General features: G+C 39.4%; 1 protein-coding gene across 1 annotated transcript in view; it reads right to left on the bottom strand.

Annotated features, from left to right (window-relative positions):
- The window catches only part of ZRANB3 (zinc finger RANBP2-type containing 3), an 80,656-nt gene that overhangs the window by 27,879 nt on the left and 37,798 nt on the right, over positions 1-14,979 (bottom strand). Inside the window, exons 7-11 of the mRNA XM_087711137.1 lie at positions 13,280-13,451; positions 12,121-12,249; positions 10,755-10,874; positions 5,239-5,358; positions 2,402-2,581 (exon numbers count right to left, since the gene is read on the bottom strand). Coding sequence (XP_087567263.1) covers positions 2,402-2,581; positions 5,239-5,358; positions 10,755-10,874; positions 12,121-12,249; positions 13,280-13,451 — 721 coding nt within the window. The remainder of the gene's footprint in view (positions 1-2,401; positions 2,582-5,238; positions 5,359-10,754; positions 10,875-12,120; positions 12,250-13,279; positions 13,452-14,979) is intronic.

The following is a 14,979-nucleotide window of genomic DNA, read 5'->3' as shown; positions in this document are numbered from 1 at the left end:
AGAAACCTGGGACCTAGGCTCCCTAGAAGAATGAATTTCCCTTAAGGAAACTGCAGAAACAATTCCCTTAGAAATGGCTAAGGAAATAAGCCTCTTGATGCTCTCAGGGAGCAATTCCAGATCCTCAAATTCATCCTCCAAGTGTCCTGGGGCAGGACCCTGTGGGGCCAGGGTGTATGGGGGGAGGAAATCCCAGGATGAACCTTCCAATGGATCCCTGACCCCTCCCTGGGCCTTTGATGAGAGTCAGGAGGGGATGGAGAAATTTCCAGGCCAGATTGCCTGCATGCCCCAGAGGGGGAGATAGAGGGAGAAGAAGGGCTAAACCCCCTGGGGGGGAGGCCGATTGGTGGGATTCATGCCTCAGAGGGGATCTGGATCTGGCTGGAGAAGAAGGCTTGTGGCCTGGGCCTGTTGCTCTGCCCTAGAAATCCTCTTCTCCAGGGCTTTTTGACGCCAGCTTTCATCCCTCTGGGCTACTCTGGAAGGTCATTGGGCTGCTGAAGGCTTGGCTGCTGCTGCCCTTGGTCCAACTATGGCTTCCTCCTCGGCCCCAGTTAAGGCGTTCCCCGTGGCCCATGAAGTAGACTGCCTGCTCTCTGCTATTGGTGCCACTCATGTGTCCTCCGATGTCTCGCCCAGAGCCACCAGCCGGTGCAAGGGTCTTGCAGGAACAATTAGTGGGCTGCTGAGGCTGAGGCTGAGGCTTGCCGGCCTGACTCGACCACGATGCAAGCTGACAATTCTGGGCCAGAAAATGGCCACCTTCATGTGCATGCTTCCAAAATGGCCGCCTCCACGTGAGCGCCTCTAAAATGACCGCCGGAGGTTTCAGTGTGCTTTAAATGTTCTTTTTGTCTTCAGCCACGGTTTGAAAGCTTGCTGCAGCTTGTTTTGCCCAAGCATGGCTTCCCGGTGTTAAATTAAGCTGTCCACAGCTCTGTCTGGCAGCCCTTCCTGCGGAGCTGCAGAAACGGAGCCTGACACCCCCGCAGTTCCAGGGATTGGACAGAGCTCTAGAAACTCACGAGGAGAGAGCGAGAAGCCAATTAGCCCTCCCTCGGCTTGCTGCAGGACGGAGGACCCTGTCCCTGCAAGATAGCAGCTCAGAAATTTAGAATTTAAAATAGCCAATGGATCAAATCCAAATGAATGCTAAAATCTATTCACTTTCTCTAGAAACCACAAACACAGTACTTGGACCAAAAAACTGAGAGGAACTGGGAGCCACAGAGAAAGGAAGAGATTAAAAGAGATTTCCCTCAGATTTCCAAAATTATTTAGTTTTCAGAATAACAACTGTCTAGTTTCTATTTTAATCACCTTCCAAAGAACCTGGAAAGTCTGCCTCTAAGAGCATATAATTCAATATTATCGTTTTAAAAAAATAAAGGAACAATTATTCCTTATTTCTACTTCTCAGCAGCCTCAGAAAGAGGCTTACAAGCAATTACAAACTTACCCTAGCCTAATTTTAACGTATGAAACTCCTCTCATATTAAATCTTAAGTATGTGACCATGGCTCTAATAACTTCCCCTTGCATTATTTACCATGCTCTGCAATAAATTATGGAGAACCTGAAAAGTTGCATATTATTTTGTGACCTCTGAGTTGCACTAATAAAATTTTTGTTTCAGTACAGAATCTGCAGAGATGACAGATAGAGCATCCCAAATAATCTGACAGTTCTAGAATTCTATAGCTCAACAAATTCTTTTTTCATTCCAAGGGTCTTGATTTCACGCCTTTAATGTCAGATTAAGATAAATGAATACAAAACATGGAATGTTTCCAAGGGTAAAGGCTTCTTCTTCTTATTGTCTGATTGCACCTTCCAAGCTCTAATTACCAACATAAATATTTTCTCTGCTTCACGAGCCTCATGCTTTCAGAACTGAGGCACTTCTGCTTTGAGTCCAGAGGCTTCTAAAGAAATTCTGTAGCAAAGAAACATTTACGTCCCATTATGTCTTGGTTGTTTCTTCAGATATATAATATTCTTTTTAAGAATCAAAGCAAAGCAAAACTTGATAGAAAAAAAAGATGGGGTGAAAAAGGACCGGCACAGAATGCACAGGTAGTCCTCAACTTACGACCATTATTGAGTCTAAAATTTGTGTTGTTAAGTGAGAAACTTCTTAAGTGAGTTTTGCCCCATTTTGCAACTTTTCTCACCACATTTGTTAATGTGAGCCACGTGTCAAGCATCTGTATGTAAATCACATGACCATGGGGAAGCTGCAACGGTCATCACTGTGAAAAATAGTCATGTCACTTTTTTAAATGCCCTTGTAACTTTGAACGATCATTAAATGAACTGTTGTAAGTCGAGGACTACATGCATACATCAATACAGTACAAAATCTGAAGCATCTGGGATTTCCAATATTTAATCATACCTTACGATTCAACATTGCCCACATTATAGAGTCTAACGTTCCATTTGCAATAAGATAATGGATATTCACAGAGTTACTCTGTCCTATCCGATGAGCTCTGTCTTCTGCTTGTTTTATATGGCCAGGGTCCCAATACAGTTCAGCAAAAACAACATGAGTGGCAGCGGTGAAGGTTAAACCCTAAACATAATGAAGAAATTAATACTTATATCATTTCTTAAACAGGGAGCAATCAATGCCTTTTGTAAGCATTGGGAAACATTTAGGTTGAAACTAGAGAACATCATTCCCCTTTATCTTGGCTCAAAAATTGTTTGCCTTCTATGTAAAAATTCACTCAAAAGACCTAACAAGTTGGAGCAAAAGGCATTTACAGTTGGAACTCTGGTCTGACATCTCATTCTGTCTCTCCATTAACCGAAATAGCATTGCTAATTCTCCCCCCTCAATAACAAAGCTCTTATCTCTGTAGCTTTTTCCTAAATATCTCATAAGAACTGCATTATATAGACAAACATACATCATTCATAAATGATGTGCTCCTATGTATTTTGCAAATAACATTAATTTCTGGATCAGCTCTATATCATGTTGTTGGTTTGAGCTCCGAGCTTGGCAATTTGGTTGCAAACGTTTCATCCCCATTCAAGGAGACGTCTTCAGTGCATACAAAAGACGCACACCACCCTGCAAAACAAGCTATCAACACTCATGGCTAACAACCCCCACAACAATGAACAAGCCTGGTGTTCTGATCTAGGCTTCACCAAATCACGAAGCAGACTCTGTCCAGACAAAACCCCTTTTTATTAAGCTAATGTGAATTCCTCTCATTCACATCCAGCAAAGTCCTGGCAAACAGTCTTTCAAGGGTGATTTTACAACCATAGCCCTTATCAGGCTTGGAGAGCTGCCAGGCCGATATCTTCCAAACGCAATGCTGTACAAAAAAATACTTGGCAAGGAGTCTGTGAGAGTCACGAACAAATCTTCACATTAATCAAGCAAACTAATTGTCTCCTGCAAACGCATTCCCCTTTCATTCCTCTTTATTCCCTAGGGGAGAAGCCATTCACCGTCCACCTGTGCCTTTACAGTTAAGGAACAAGTCAGCCCTTGTTCCTTAACTGTTCCCTTCTCCTGGCAGCTCTGTGCATGCGCACATTGAGGACAGGCTCCAGTTGTTCTTCTGCTCCACTGATCTCCGACTCCGAAGGCAGCTGATAATTTTTGAATAGCCCTAGCCCCATCTCTGCTTCTGATGCAGAGCACTCATCAGAGCCTTCCCCAGACATCAGGACTGGTCCATGTTCCTCCCCAACCTCCTCACTGTCTGAGTCTGCCACCAGCTCTGCTGGCGGCCACAACACCTGGATCAAGAACCTATCCAATTGACAGTGCACTGAAGATGTCTCCTCAAATTGGGACAAAAGGTTTGCAACCAAATTGCCAAGCTCAAAGCTCAAACCAACAAAATAACTACCAACCTGAGCTACTAATATTCAAAGATACATTATAGGATTGACAAAAACCTATTAACTGGAATAAAACAAGGGAAAAGTAAGGAAAAGATGTGTAGCACTTCAGCTAAAATCTTTAAAATAATTTAAGTTCAGGAAAAACTTATTCTCTAATAGTAGAAAAATAAATGGTTAAATCTGTAGAGATACATATGAACAAAAGTAGGTGACAATGCAAACATATTCTAATAGCTGGGTTCCACACTATAATTTGTCAATATGTTTGAATTTTTGGTATGATAGCATCCCTACATGAAATTGTAGTTCTTTTTTGGGGAAGTGCTGATTGGTTCCACAATCATTTGGCTTTATTTTAGCCTCCCCAAATGGAGGCAACAGCAGTTATCTGGTTATTAGTGATTAAATTTCAGAAGTTGTTACTTTAGTCTTACTATATATAATACGTAGTAAAAAAAAGTTAAAGAATTTTTGCACACATTTTGCAATGTGTTAATTTTGACACCTGTCATTTGCTAAGCCGATACATCACTTTTGGAATTTGCTTAAAAAGAAATTGAGTTAGAAATTCTGGATCCTGAATTTTCCTTCTGCAATTTGAATTGTTCCTACTTATTCAGGACCATTTTGACCAGCTAAGGTTTAGATTAACAGAAAAAAATAAATAAAGGAGATTTTGAGTTCTCCTTTTCTTTATACTCCACTCAACTCCATTGTGTACCTGGCAAACATCGTCTTCTTTCTGGCTGTGAGCATGCTATGTATAGAAATCCGGGTATGGAATTTATTCAGCCTAAAAGCTTTTAAACTATCTTCCCATAGTACTGGATTTGAAAATGATTTTACCAGTGTTCTATATCAGGGAACAATTTTAAGGTACATTTAAGCAATAGACTTAATAAGTTTAAATCTATGCAAATAGATTAGGAAATATAAGCCTACTATCCTAAAACTAAAGGATGGGGCTTTATTGTATTTGCTTCTTGGAAGTACATCGATAGGCATAATAATGACTAACAGATACGCTGCACAACGGTCAATTAAGAAGAATTAATTCACAATCTATACAAGCAGTTTTACTTAGACAGGTGCTTGCAGATGTGGTGCAGTCCTTGTGATGTTCTATCAGTTTGCAGAAACAGTTTTTATCTTCAAGCTTTTGCTTTATATTTGAAGAAACAGAAGGTGTGCAGGTAGAGAGGGAGGGAGGGAGGGAGGGGGAGAGAGAGAGGGAGGGAGGGAGGGAGGGAGGGAGAGAGAGAGAGAGAGAGAGAGAGAGAGAGAGAGAATGAATGAATGAATGAATGAATGAATGAATGAATGAATGAATGAATGAATGAATTAGTTTGACGTCATTACCTGGCCAGCAGCCTGAATGCTTAAAACAGCCACTCTGGTATCTGGGTCTTTTTGGAACTGATTTACAAGATTTATTCGTTCTGCTGAGGGTACACTGCCATCAATCCGAATATAACGAACCTGTGCCATATAAAGTAACACAAACGGTCACCTGAAGATAAGTTGGAGAGAATCCTTGGGTTTCGACAAGAAAAAAAAATGACAACGGGGCAACAAAGAAGTTAATGGGATTATTGATTTCCACACTGAATATGGTCAGACCGATCACAATTAAGGTATAGTATGCAATTGGTTCCACCCCAAAAGAGCAGTAGCTTTGGACACACCGTTTTTGCTTCAAAGATATGATACCTTAAGATTTCCAGGAATATAGGTCCCTAGCTTGAAAAGGTAGTACTTTTTAGGGCAACAGAGAAGGTTGCGCTAGTCTTCCACAGTAAGAATAAGTGTGAATCCCTGTTGGCCAGAGTGCTTCTGCCTCATGGCTAGAGGGGCCCAGATTGAAATAATCCCTGTCAGGTTGCTTCATCTACTATAGCAAGAACATAAATAAGAACCAGAACTAAAAGGATGACACTAAAAGGAAACCTTACTTTGGGGGAAATCTAAAAAGAGTGATATAGAAATAGAGGTAGAACTCCCAGATCGACTTTACATAAGTTTAGGAGAAGCAGAGGAAATGTTAGGCACAGCAGGAAGATGGTATTATGGAAATGGAAACAACAATATTGGTTGAGGAATCTGCAGTTCATGCCATTTTCTTTTTGCTCTGCCCCTATCTAAAGACAACAGATAGAATAACAGAACATCAGTGTTTGAAGGGATCGTGGAGGCCTTGTAGTCCGATTCCCTACTCAAGTGGGAGACCCTATACCATCTCAGACAGGTGGCTGTTCAGTTTCTTCTTAAAAACCTTCCGTGATGAAGCACCCACAACTTCTGAAGGCAAGTTGTTCAATCATAAGGAACAGTGGCAATCAGTGGCTTAAAGACACTGGATTTGTCAGCAAGAGAAAGTCAATTCTCCGCATTCCAGCAGTTTGATCCTTAGCACCACATGACAGAGTGAGCTTCCATCATTCACCTCAGAGCTTAGGCCAACCAAGCAGTTCAAAAGCACACAAATGCAAGTAGGTACCACTCTGGTGAGATTAATGGTGGAAGCAAGAAAACAGTGACCCAAATGCGAGGCAAAAACCAGCAGAGAAAAAGGCTCAGATGTTGCTGACCTTCCAACAGAATGCTGTTAGCTGCTTTGTGTGTGGAGCTAGTTCAGCCCCTGTGGTGGTACACGGTGGATAGCATGCAAACACGAACTGAACAAACCAGCAATCTTAGGCAGCCACCTTCTACTCTGTAATAACATTGTAGGTTCCTGGCTTTCATATACCAATGCCACAAAGTAAATAATAGTAATAATGGATCTTGTAAGTTTCTTACGCTCCAGTGATATCATGGGATTGTCTTTAAAAATGATTCAGAAACTTTAAATGGCACAACATGCAGCTGTTTAATATTGGAAGAGCAAGGCAGTAGAGCAAGTAACACTTCTATGGAACCCTAACCCTAACATTGAAATAAAATGTATAGTCAACTGGTTAAATTGATACAATAAAAATATTTGGAGGTATGGTATCTGAAGTTGCAATATCAGTTTCAATACATTTCAAATATTGCAGGACAACAATTCAAATTAACAGGGTAGTATCTACAAACATAATTATGTAACATGTACAAATTATAAACAAAACAAGCAAATGTAGCCAAATTGCTTGAAAATCCTTTCTTGCTCCGTGTCAAGAACAGGCAGCTTAAAAAATTATCCTCACCAGCACTTTTGACATTAGCATTATAAATATTATATGCAAGAACAGTTAAAGCTATCCTGTACAAATGCAAAGAAGAGAACCTTGCTGACAATGAGCTCCTGCTTGTGGAGCTGATAGTTAAGAAATTTGGAGAAATAAAAGCCTTAAGTTTGCCTTCCACAACAATTTATTCTGCATGTGAAATTGCAATGAATTCGGGTCTATGTGCCCCTTCTACCCTTTACTATTTAAAAATAAATTTCTGTTTTGTTTTAAAAAAAACTCTAAAAACACAGACACAGAGAGACCGAAGAAAATTGCTGTATTTTCTTTTGCAATAAAAATTACAGATCACTTGAAAACCCAAATTTGTATTCAGTAAAAAACAACCACCAAAGCTTATTCAAATTTATCTTAGCATCTTGGATGCCAAGGAAACAAGAGGTCACGAATTAACCTCTCTATAAAGCTGTACACTACATTGCTTATGGTTTATAATTAGTTCCTTAGGCCTTGACCTCTCCACTTAACTGCTATTGATTATGTCCCTGCATTATAATACATTATCCAGCACAACTTCCATCTTATCTATGTAAAAAGTATCATTACTAAATTTCCAGTAAAACTCTACAACAGCCTGCTCAAAGATCCTCTTTTGGTTAAAACTGAACATTTTCTTCCTTAACCTCTAATGCACATATCTCATAGTGCACAGCTCAGCAAATATTTTGTGCTGGTCATAAGTAAAATTCTGCTAGAATAGGACTGCTGAGCAAGCACCTTACTACCTTGCTGCCTTTAAAACCTGTGAAATGGCTTATTAGTGTGACTTGAGTAATACATTCTGATTACAACCCTATGATCCCTATGCATGCACTTTAAAAAAAATAAAGTCAAGACTACCATAAACTAAAGTTTGTTGTGAATTACATTTGAGTCCTGGTGGCTTACATGTATACCACTCTGTTTTCTTAAAACTGATTCACATTGCCTTCTTCCAAAAATCTTGATTTTATCACCTAGTATAGATCCCTGGATTTCTCAAATGGCCCCTCATGGGACCATTAGACATGGCCAACTCTGCCTAAATTTGCATATTAACAAATATTAAAGTTTAAGCATTGCACTTGGAGCTGAGGCATGCTGTACTAATTTGCTTTAATTTAATAAAAAAAAATAAGAAGTATTGCTATTGTATACAGATATTCCACTGTTGCTTGTTGTTGGGGGTTGGAATGTCAAAGTTGAAAATAATGAGGAAAATACAATTGGATTGTAGGGCCTAGGAAACAGGAAATGAATCAGGAGAATGACATTAGTTTGTGCAATCCAACAATTTCTTCATTGCTAACGCAATCTTCAAACAACCGAAACCAATGTCTATGTACATGGACATCACCCGAGAAACACATGCAAATAAAATTCACTCCATAATTGGTATAATGAGATGGAAGAATTCATTTGGAACAGCAAAGATATATCTAGTTGCTCACTCTGGAATAGATCATAAATTGCTTTTGTTGAAGTTCCAAGTACGCTAATGCAGAAGAACAAGTCACCCAGTTTTAGGCTATCATCTTGAGAATATAGCCACCATTTTAAGGAAACAATCAGAAATAGTTTATGGAGCTCAAGGTATATAGCAATACCCAAGAAGATTTAGCAGAGTGCGCAAGCTCTCATAAATATCTTTAATTTCACATGCTAACAAAATAATGCTTAGGATCATTCAATGCAAATGGGAGTCCCACCTGATAATTGACATACCACTTATTCAAGCTGATTTTAGCAAAAGAAGAAAAAGAGACATTATGGTTGATACACAACTGGATAATGAAAAAAATAATCAAAGAATACCAAAAAGAAGTCAATATGTGCTTCATTGATGAAAGAAATACATTTGATTATGTAGGCCATGGCATGCTGTAGAATGTTCTTAGAAAAATGTGGCAGAACATGACAAAGCAGACTGACTTTAAATCAACAAGAAAATAAGACAAGCCTTATTCAGTCTTAATGATGAATATGTATAGAGGAATGCAGGATTGGAAGCAAATGAGCAAAGTTTTAAAATTGGAGAAAGAAACATCATTAACCATATATGCTAATTACTACTCTGATAGTAAAAAATTCAAAAATTCGAGTAATTAAAAGAGCATAGTGAAAATGCGGGACTAAAGTTAAATATAAAGGTCAAACAAATGACAACAATTACAGGCTTAGGTTTTACTTGTTAACCTAAGAATTATCAGACATTATTGAAAAGGTCTATGTCTTCTGTCTTTTAGGATCAATAAGCACCATTAAGAGAACTAGCAATCAAGAAATACACTAGAGACTAGCACTTGACAGAGTTGCAGTGAAGAACCTGGAAAAGATATTCAAACATCATGATACGTCCATTTCAGGGGTAAAATTCAGCACGTTCTGACAGGTTCTGGAGAACCAGTAGCGGAAATTTTGAGTAGTTCAGAGAACCAGCAAATACCACCTCTGGCTGGCCCCAGAGTGGGGTGGGAATGGAGATTTTGCAATATCCTGCCCCTGGAGTGGGGTGGGAATGGAGATTCTGCAGTATCCTTCCCCTGCCACGCCCCCAAGCCACCTCACAGAACCGGTAGTAAAAAAAATGAATTTCACCACTGGTCTATTTGTACAAAGATCAGATGGTAGAGGCAATAGTTTTCCCTGTGATAGTCTATGCTAGAGAAAGTTGGGACTTTGAAGAAGCAGGATAAGAAGAGTTTTGAATTCTGATGTTGGGAAAGACTCCTGAGAATACCATGGACACCAAGAAAACAAGCAAAAAGATCATCAGACAAATCAGACTAAGACTTTTCTATTGAAACACAAATGACCAGGCTGAAATTATGCTACATGACCATATTATGTGAAAACCCAGCTCTCTTGAAAAATCCAGAATGCTTGGAAACGTGGAAGGAAAGTAGAGCAACAACCAGCAACAAGGTGAATGGACTTTATTACAATAGTGATGGTTCAACTCTTGGAAAACCAAAGGGTCAGGATAAGGATAGATACTTTATTTGTCATTAAGAATCAACACTATCTTGATGGCAATCACATACATCAAAGCACACACGATATATAATACTTGAGTATATGATACTTGATAGTACGATAAGATCCAAAGTTGAGCAACACTTTTAGAGGAAAGGGGAAAGCTGCAGTGGGCTAAGACCAGATTGTGGGCTTGGACAACAATACTTTCTCTGTGGTCTTTACATGGACTAAACTTTATTAATCTGAGTACTATAACCTCCTACATTGTTCCAGAATTAAGTCTTTAGTACACTGCTGTTGGCCTTCCAACAAGTTGTAATGAGTCACTTATTTACTATAAGTGAATAACAATGGAGTAGGATCTTCCTCTTTCTGGCACCCCTCCCAAACATTTTGGGACTGTTATATGGCTAACTGGATATTTTGAAATTGCAGCCCCAACATAGGTGGAAAGTGCCATGCTGAGTAAAGCTAATGTATGCAGTGCTATCTGCTTATAACTGCTAATTTTCACTTAATAATTGTTTATTTTATAGAGATTTTTAAAATATGCCACAGTGGAAAATATGTTGGTAGTCAAGACAGTACAGACACAAGCTTACCCTTTTTTTTTTGTAACTATGATGTTCACGTTTACATTTTAATAAGAGCCTCCAATAGCAATCTAATTCCATAAAGCATATTTACCTTCCTTTCAATCACTGCCTCTGTACATGCCTGCAGCATACTTAAATGATGAGCAAAGACCAGAAACTTCAGTTCTTCATTCTCCAGAAGCATTTTAATATAATCCTTTACTGCACCTGCCTAAAATATATAGGCATGTTGGAATCTTATTGTAATTATCGGGAAAAGGAAAGGCAAAGGGACGACAACAAAATACTGAGGTAACTTAAGTTATAAATTAAAACAGCATAAACAAACAATTAACTTCTTTTTTAATCTATGTATGTAATCAAATATAGATTCAGGCTAGGAAAAAGCAAACTATGGCATCTATTGTATTATATCCCCTGTTTCCCTGAAAACAAGACCTCCCCAGATAATAAGCCCAATTGGATTTTTGAGCGCATGCGCTAAAATAAACCCTCCCCTGAAAATAAGCACTCTCCGAAAATAGTATAGTATAGCAGTAGACTTATATACCGCTTCATATTGCAACACAGCAGCAGCCACGAGGTGACCACGCTCGCCGCCTCCTACATCTGAAAAATTATAAGGCTCCCCGAAAATAAAGCCAAGTGCTTATTTCGGGGGTCAAAATAAAATAAGACACTGTCTTATTTTGGGGAAAACACGGTAACTAGAGAAGTCCAGTTTGATAAAAAGATTATCACTCACAGTTCCTGAAATTAATATTCAAGTGCTGTTATTAAGGATCAAGTAATACTAGTTAAATGTCAGATCATATATTTGTTATCATACAAAACTTTAAGTAAAGTAAAATCAAGTACTTATTACATCTTAAGTATATTTTTGACAATATATATTAAGATGAGGCAGTTTATGGACAAATTAAAAGTAGAATTTAATTTGGAAGCTGTCTCCCACGTTGATCTATTCATAGAAACTTTTGCTGGATCTGGGCATCTTACCGATGGAAAAATATTTCTTTCTGGTTTCAAAATCTTTTTGTTATAAAAATCTGGATGCTTATAATCCGAATACCACTTTATGCAGGAAGAGGTGTCTCTTTTGTTATAGTACCCTTTGGAATACCATCCCCCCTCCCCCCAGACTGTGCTTAGAAAGGCCTTGAAAACTTGGCTTTTCTTCCAAGCCTTGGCTTGAGTAAACGGTGTGTCTTCTATATTTGGGGAGACAAGACGGTTGAGTTTGCTCCCCCCAGAAGTTTGGGGTTTATCATTTACTGTATTTTGCTGGTATTTTTTAATTATGAACCACTCAAGTTGTTGTAGAGCTGGCCAGCCTTGTAAATTTAAAAAAATTAAAAAATAAAATGAATAATCTTTATCGGGCTGAGTGTTAGAGAAAAGCAGAATAGAAATAGCTACTACATTTTAATAACACTCACAAAGCATTTCAGGATTACCTTGGCAATGGCAGTCTGCTTAAACATACGTGTAATTAGACTCATCACTTGGACAAAGTCATCTTTAGTAGAGTCTAAATTTGAAGCCCTCATTAACTTCTCCCACTCTTCAAAGCTAGTATTTAATTCCTGCATAGGAGGAAGCAACATTTGGAGGCAAAAATGTGAAAAGGCAAAACAATTACATTGTCTCTGAATCATACCATGTTTTCTCAACAAAGAACAATAGACTCTAACCTTTTTCGGTTAGCAATGTCAATGCATTACGCGGTCATTGATAAATTCCTACCATGTATGGAAATTTACTAAAAGACTGAGAGAAAAATAATAAAATAGGAAGTATAACTCATTCTATTTCAATCATAAACAAAACCATGTTTTTGAACATTTCAAAACTAGAATACTATTTAAATCAAAATCGCTATGTAAATTGTTTCTTAGCACTGCATTTATATTATCTTGCTAAAATACTTCTTTGTATGTGTTACTCAGATAATGTATTATGTGTATTCAGTAATATCACAATATTTTAGAAATGTAAAGGAATCACTATGCACCTTATTGTACTGTTTTTTTTTCTGTGATGTGCATATATATTACATTTTTTTTTTCTGAACATGCAATATAAATTATACTTATTCAAATATTGGCTATTGGCTATAGTTGCTAGGGCTGTGTGGGCCTTTGGATTTGAGGAGAAAAAGCAGAAAATATGCTTTGGAATGCATGCATAAGGGCACTCATCCAGCACCTGCCAAAGAATTCCTGAAATTAAATAACCGAATTTTCAGCAGCCAGATTATCCTGGGAAAATGCATATTTATTACACTATTTAAAACAGAGCCTCGATCCTTGAGTCCACATTCTATTTATCATCAGCACTTTATCTATCAGAATTTCCACCACAAAATAATATCCCACTGCCGGTAAAGCTGTTTTTAAGTCAGAATAATGTTCTATTTACCCTATATGACCTCGTATTTTACAAGGAACCAGTTAGGTTCCCTATAATAGCAAAACTGAGCAGAACTACTGAACCTATGCAACCCTTCAATGATAACTTTTGGAACATGGCCATGCTTCTGTATACTTCCCAAAGTCATTGTACCTATTGAAATAGATCATGATTGACATATTTCTCACGTTAATATCATCTTACTTTAGCAGTATTTTTAGGAAGATCAAAATGTATCCGTTGCCTAATTTTAGGTGGCAATTGTGTTAAAACTTCACTTTTCATTCGCCTAATCATTACGTTGCTTAGTAATTCATGCAGTTCATCTAAATTTGAAGCTCCTCTGCAGTCCCACTGTTGTCTTTTACCAAAATATCTGGAACAAGAACAATAAAAATAGAACAGCTAATTTAAAACACCGTACCATTTATTTCTTATTAAATTAGATATATATGTTCATACGAGCTTCTTTCCAAAGGAGGTAAATACAATATACCCACGGCATTCATCCAAATCTTAAATATCATTATGTTATGATTCATACTTAAGCAATGTTATAGTTTAATATAGTAGGTGCAAATAGCAGTTTGTTTTGCCTATATATTTTGTTACTAATGGTAATAAAGCTAAGGCGGCTTAGAAAGTCTCGAGTCTGATGGTGTCCCACAGTTCTATGACTCAAATCAAAGCAATAAAACAGGGATCCCCAACTTCTGGGCTGCAGCCCACTACCGGGCTGCAGCCCATTTGCAACTGGGCTATGTGATGTGGGCTGGTCCGCATGCAGATCAACTCACATGAGCAGCAGAGTTGGGCAAGTTGAGTTGTGCATGAGCGCCACCTGACACTCATGCAAATTGGGCTGCGTGAACATGCATGCACGCCAGCCCAACACTGACACGGTCCAGTTCCCCTCTCCCCTCCGCCCTCAGCTAGGCCGCCAAACTACAAATGACATTTGGTCTTACCTGAACTATTGTTTTAGGAGGTTTTGCAGGATTAGCCAGGATTGGGTATTGTGATGTCCAATTGGCCTCGAGACAGAGTTAATTTGAAGCCAAGCCTCTGTGCTCCTTGCTTCTGGTTCCCAGTTTCAACGAGTCAAGACCACTGCAAAACACCTGAAAACAAGTCATAAGGGAACACACCCTACCCCCTGAACTCCCCCAACCCCTGGACCAACACTAGGACGGGAACCTGGCTAATCCTGCAAAATCTCCTAAAACAACAGTTCAGGGAGGACCAACTGTCATTTTCCGGAGGAATTTTGCAGGATTAGCCAGGATTGGGACATACCCAAGTTAACGCCCCTCGGGGGGGGCACTATTGGTCCTGGGATCCTCATGCGCTACAACATGTTGTAACACCCCACGACCAAACGCCGCATCAACCGATGCAAACGCGTCTAACCTGTAGTGCCTGATTAAGGGAGACGGGGACATCTACCTAGCCGCCCTGCAAATCTCGCAGGGCGCCTAGGCGCCTGTGTGGCCAAGGCCGCCGAGGTAGCCGCACTCCTGGTGGAGTGTGCTGTGATGCCCTGGGGCACCAGAAGGTGCTGAATCTCATAGGCCAATGTGATGGCCAGTTTGATCCACCTCCCTATAGCCGAGGAGGACACTCTCTTCCCCAGGGAAGACGGATAAAAGGAAACAAAGAGCGCCTCAGACTTCCTGAAGCCCTCCGTGCGCCTCAGGTAAATGCGCAAGGCATGCCTGACATCCAGCCAGTGCCAAAGGCGCTCCCTATCATGAGACGGGTAATACCACCTCCTGTGATCTGTGGAAAAGGGAATTAACCTTGGGAATAAAGGTCAGATCCAGTCGCAGGACGACCTGATTATTGTGGAATGTACAAAGATCTGACCTGGAGGACAACGCCCCCAGTTCAGAGATGCGACGGGC

This window comes from Thamnophis sirtalis, unplaced genomic scaffold (genome assembly GCF_051295495.1).
Source record: "Thamnophis sirtalis isolate CommonGarterSnake01/CBP01778 unplaced genomic scaffold, rThaSir2_p1.2 scaffold_1, whole genome shotgun sequence".
NCBI classification, from domain to species: Eukaryota; Metazoa; Chordata; class Lepidosauria; order Squamata; family Natricidae; genus Thamnophis; species Thamnophis sirtalis.
This window is presented reverse-complemented; position numbering and strand designations above follow the sequence as displayed.